This window comes from Hoplias malabaricus, chromosome 14 (assembly GCF_029633855.1).
Source record: "Hoplias malabaricus isolate fHopMal1 chromosome 14, fHopMal1.hap1, whole genome shotgun sequence".
Taxonomy (NCBI): domain Eukaryota; kingdom Metazoa; phylum Chordata; class Actinopteri; order Characiformes; family Erythrinidae; genus Hoplias; species Hoplias malabaricus.
The window spans coordinates 7,986,923-7,991,922 of NC_089813.1; the positions used below are offsets into that span (position 1 = coordinate 7,986,923).

The 5,000-nt window shown below is 45.3% G+C and overlaps 1 protein-coding gene across 3 annotated transcripts in view; it reads right to left on the reverse strand.

Moving 5' to 3' along the window:
• Positions 1 to 5,000, reverse strand: part of fgfr1a (fibroblast growth factor receptor 1a) — a 44,114-nt gene that overhangs the window by 20,390 nt on the left and 18,724 nt on the right. For all 3 annotated transcript variants that reach the window (XM_066644932.1, XM_066644931.1, XM_066644933.1), the window contains exons 3-4: positions 1,309 to 1,563; positions 937 to 1,041 (exon numbers count right to left, since the gene is read on the reverse strand). In XM_066644932.1, the coding sequence (XP_066501029.1) occupies positions 937 to 1,041; positions 1,309 to 1,563 (360 nt within the window). The remainder of the gene's footprint in view (positions 1 to 936; positions 1,042 to 1,308; positions 1,564 to 5,000) is intronic.

Below are 5,000 nucleotides of genomic sequence, written 5' to 3' on the forward strand. Positions count from 1 at the left end.
GGAGGAGGAGGAGGGGGAGGGGGGCACAGAGGAACAAGGGATAAGGAGCGAGAGATGAGGAAATGAAATGGAGCAAAACAGAGGGAAGGGGGCACAAGAATGCAAGAGATTACATTCAAGCAGGTAGCTTCATATTTACAGAGCGATCTGAGGCAGGGCTGAAAATCCAAGGTTTAAAGTCCCATTTTGATAGTTACATTCCTTACAACAAAAGAGTGAGGCTTTTACAAATAAGCAAAACTTCTAGTTCTCCACTTTCTGGAGAGATCACTGGTGTTTAGTTGGGGTGGGAAATGGTTGACTCAGTTTTATGGTTATGTTAACGGAGCAACAAATAGCTGCCTACATCACGTTAGAAATCAGCTGGTGGTCAGGATGCATTAGAGATTCTGTATTAAATGAAGTTTAATTATGGACGCCCCAATGTAGGTGACCTACTCTATGGAGCATAAACTGATTCATTGAGGAACTACAAGCAAATTTATGACTGATATTTATTGCAAAATAAGTCGAAAGCCTTTCTCTTTAGACACTAATTCAACCCACAAACCAAAAGCAATTCAAGTTGAAACTAAACTGTAGTAGGATCCATGTGTTTTAACTGTGTAGACACCAAACCAAATCCAGCCAATGGAATGAAAAGCTATCATCTCACAGCCCTAGGCTAGGGACATTCCTCAAGACTACTGTGAGCTACTCAGGTGAAAATATTCTACTGGCTATCACCCCAGGACCATCCACCAAATCCACCAAAATTCCACAATTATTTAACATAATCCTGATTGGATAGTACTTCATGCCAAGTACTTAGCAAAATGGTGCAAGGTGCCATTAAACCTAGACCCCAAGCTCAGTAAATCAGGGTTAGAGCTCATTCAGGTTAGAGTATAGATATTTATAGCACTGCAGATCAGGTGTGAAGGCGTGCAGACTCACGCAGTAGCTCTTGGCTGTTGGAGAGTAGCTTCTGGCTGCTGGACTGTTTTGTTTCCTCTGAAGAAGACTCATCATCATCTTCATCTTCTGAAGAAGCGAGGGCATCTGGTAGAGACAAAATAGAAATAAATAATTAAGAATTTAAAAGTATGCAGGCCCTATATTATTTTAGGTCATAAATACAGCCCATTTTTATATTGCTTCCAACGGTTTCAATTTCTGAAGTTTTGTCTTTTCAGCATCAGTACACTTTTGAAAATACTAAAAGAAGCCACAATGAGATGTTTCAGCATTAATTTCTCCATGCACTAAGCCAGACTTGGCCCCGTCTGGTGTTTGATCTGGAAACATTCTCCTGACTCTGTTCCTCACCTGTGACGTTGACATTAAAAAGCTCTGTGTGGTTTCCCATTGGGCCATGAGCGAGGCAGGCGTAGAGGCCAGAATCCGCGGGCTCTACACCCTCGATCTCCAGAGCTCCGTTACGTAGATGAGTGTGTTCCCCGTTGACGATGGGAACTTGGTCTTTGGTCCAGCTCACCTCCTGATATTCATCCTTAGCTCCGCAGTTCAGCTCCAGCTTCTCTCCAATATATAATGTGTATGGTTTGGAGTCCACCGAAATAACTGCAAACAACAAGCAGACAAAGCATTAGAAAAGACCACAGAAAACGTAAACAGAGGAATCAATACATTTGATACTTTTTCTTAAGGTTCTGCTGAAAATGGAGTATGACAATGATTTAATAAAAAAATAAGTAAAAGCAAGTCAAATGATAATGAAGTTAATGGTGGAATTATTTCAATAGAAGACCGTGATAATGAATATTTATAAGAAATATTAAGTTTTACATTATTTATGTTAAACAAAGCTTATTCAATTTTCGCATGAGAAGGACACACTTGACAGTGGGGCAGTCGATCACACGCTTACCCAATCACCCATTCATTCACACCTGTGGACAATGATCCACGATCAGGCCACCTACTAACATGATACCAGAGCACCTGGAAGAAACCCATGCAGACACAGGGAGAACACCCCACACTCCTCACAAACAGTGAGCCAAGGCTGGGATTGAATCCACGACCCCAGGACCCTGGAACTGTGCGGTACATGTAAAAGCATCATGCCACACCATATCCAGTTCAACGTTCGAATAACATCCACGTTGTTGTTGTCCATTTTTCTAGATGACAACAACACATCTTCATTGTCTGGCCGAGTCAGATTTGATTTTCCAGCAATCCACATTTGAGAAAAAGAGTAAACGCTATAGCCTACGTATCCTGTGGTGTATTGGCTTGACAATCTCATCACACAGGAACATATGTCATGGTTCAGCCAATTTAATGTCCAAAGGTCATCTTTCATGACTTTTATTTTGGTGGCAATCAGGAAAAAAAAACATGGGTTTTCATGAGCACCACCTCAAAACATCAGCCGTCCAATCTCCTTGATCAAATCCCAAACTCCGGTTTGTGTTTCCTGGCTTCAGAAACTCTGGCTTGTAAATACTTTACTCAAAGCCGTGATCCTGTAAAATCCAATCTGGGCTTGAATTAGTCAAGAGCCAATTGTCAGATAAAGCCTAAGAGGGAGCCCAAATTCAATTGTGGGCTGAAAGTGAAAGGGAGGGGAAGGGAAGGGAGGTATGGTGGCGGCCACCTGAGCCCCCTATCGCTCCTGACGACGGCGAGGGGCAGGGGACGTAGAATTTCTTCGTTTCTCAAGAGCGCACTGTGGTGGTCAACACAAAAACATTGGTGCATTGGTCATCAGCAGGATATCCCAACCCCCCACACCCCACGCCAGACCCCCCCCTGTGATCCGACTGTGTCCAAATGACTAGAAAGTCAATCCGGCCACTTAGGGGCAAATGGTTCTTGTTGGGGCACACAAACAGCAGACAGCAGGGGGTCTCTCTTCTAAGCCCCTTAGAAAAGACTCCCTTGTGCAATAGGACATCCTTATGTCACATGCTAATTGTTGCTGCTTGAATGACAAAAGGCAGAGGTGAGAATTTAGAATAGCGCAAATGCCAACTGCTTCATATTCAAATGTTAATTGGATCCAGTTTAATTCAATTGGTGGCGCCTCGGATTCGTGAGGTGGGGTTTGAATGTTAAAGATTCCCAAAAAGGAAAGAGCAAGGCATTATAGCTTGATGCCCCCCACCCCCCGGGAAGCTCATTAGTACATCGAAAATAAATAATAAAATGTATGTATGCCTACATTTGCTTTCACATGCATTTTCATTTTAAACCCAGTGATCACACCCACCAATACTGGACATTTTATTGGCCGGTGACAAGGCAGCAGAAACTCACCCTTTGTCACTACAACCAACTCTACAAACAAAGCCCCGCAAACAAAGGAGAGCTCAGAGAGTGGCAGAAGGAGCAGGAGAGGGAGAGAGAGAGAGCGAGAGAGACAGGGGGAAAGAGAAAATATTCAAGAGGCCTGTAGTGGCAGGTTCCTGGGTAGGGTAACCATGGTGACCTCAGAAGAGACCAGTTAAGGTATTTCCTGCGTTGCATGTGTCTAACGGCCTACTAATCCTGACAGGAACACAGGGGTAATGGTGGGGGGGCTCAACTTTCCCCTCCAAAGAGACGGGGAGAGCAACTACAGAGAGGAGACAGATAGGTAGGAGGAGGTAGACACAGCCTTATGCTGAAGTTTGGCTTGATCAGATTATATTTTGCATTGATTTTCTACTTGGTATTACTCCAGGGAACAAACACCTTCAAAGCTGGGTATAATTTGTACTAATTTGAGTTTAAAAATCAAAACCGCAAAAAAGCTGATTATTATTATGTTTTTTTTTGCTTATCTTCATTTTAGTTTGTCTCTCTCTCTCTCTCTCTCGCTTCTGTCAACATTCCTGTTATTACTCCAGTTCCCCATAAAAGTCCCGTAAAACCAGCGTAAACAAACTCGTCACTTTGAAGTGCTGCAAAATCCAGCCACAGACACTCAGCTTTTTCTGATCCCTCTGTTGACGTTCTTTTCGTTCATCGTTGTAGAAGACGATGAAGATGAAAAATAATATAGTTACAGTTAACTTCTTTGATGGTGCATCCAGCCAACAGTTGCTATCGCCCCCTGCTCTTCCTACAGTGTACTACACCCTGATAACACAAACTGATATGAAAAACCTAGCGCACCACTGCCATTTTGACCATTTCATTATCATTATCTGTAACCCTTATCCAGTTCAGCGTCGCAGGGGGGTCCAGAGCCTACTTGGAATCATTGGGCGCAAGGCAGGAAGACACCCTGGAGGGGGCGCCAGTCCTTCGCAGGGCAACACAGACACACACATTCACTCGCACCTACTGAGACTTTTGAGTCGCCAATCAACCTACCAACGTGTGTTTTTGGACTGTGGGAGGAAACCGGAGCACACAGAGGAAACCCACACAGACAGGGAGAACACAAACTCCTCACAGACAGTCACCCGGAGGAAACCCACGCAGACACAGGGAGAACACACCACACTCCTCACAGACAGTCACCCGGAGGAAACCCACGCAGACACAGGGAGAACACACCACACTCCTCACAGACAGTCACCCGGAGGAAACCCACGCCGACACAGGGAGAACACACCACACTCCTCACAGACAGTCACCCGGAGGAAACCCACGCAGACACAGGGAGAACACACCACACTCCTCACAGACAGTCACCCGGAGGAAACCCACGCAGACACAGGGAGAACACACCACACTCCTCACAGACAGTCACCCGGAGGAAACCCACACCGACACAGGGAGAACACACCACACTCCTCACAGACAGTCACCCGGAGGAAACCCACACAGACACAGGGAGAATACACCACACTCCTCACAGACAGTCACCCGGAGGAAACCCACACAGACACAGGGAGAATACACCACACTCCTCACAGACAGTCACCGGGAGCGGGAAACGAACCCACAACCTCCAGGCCCCTGGAGCTGTGTGACAACACTACCTGCTGCGCCACCGTGCCACCCTATTTTGACCACTGAAGATTAATTTAGTTTTTGAAGTCGCCACTCAATACAGTTCT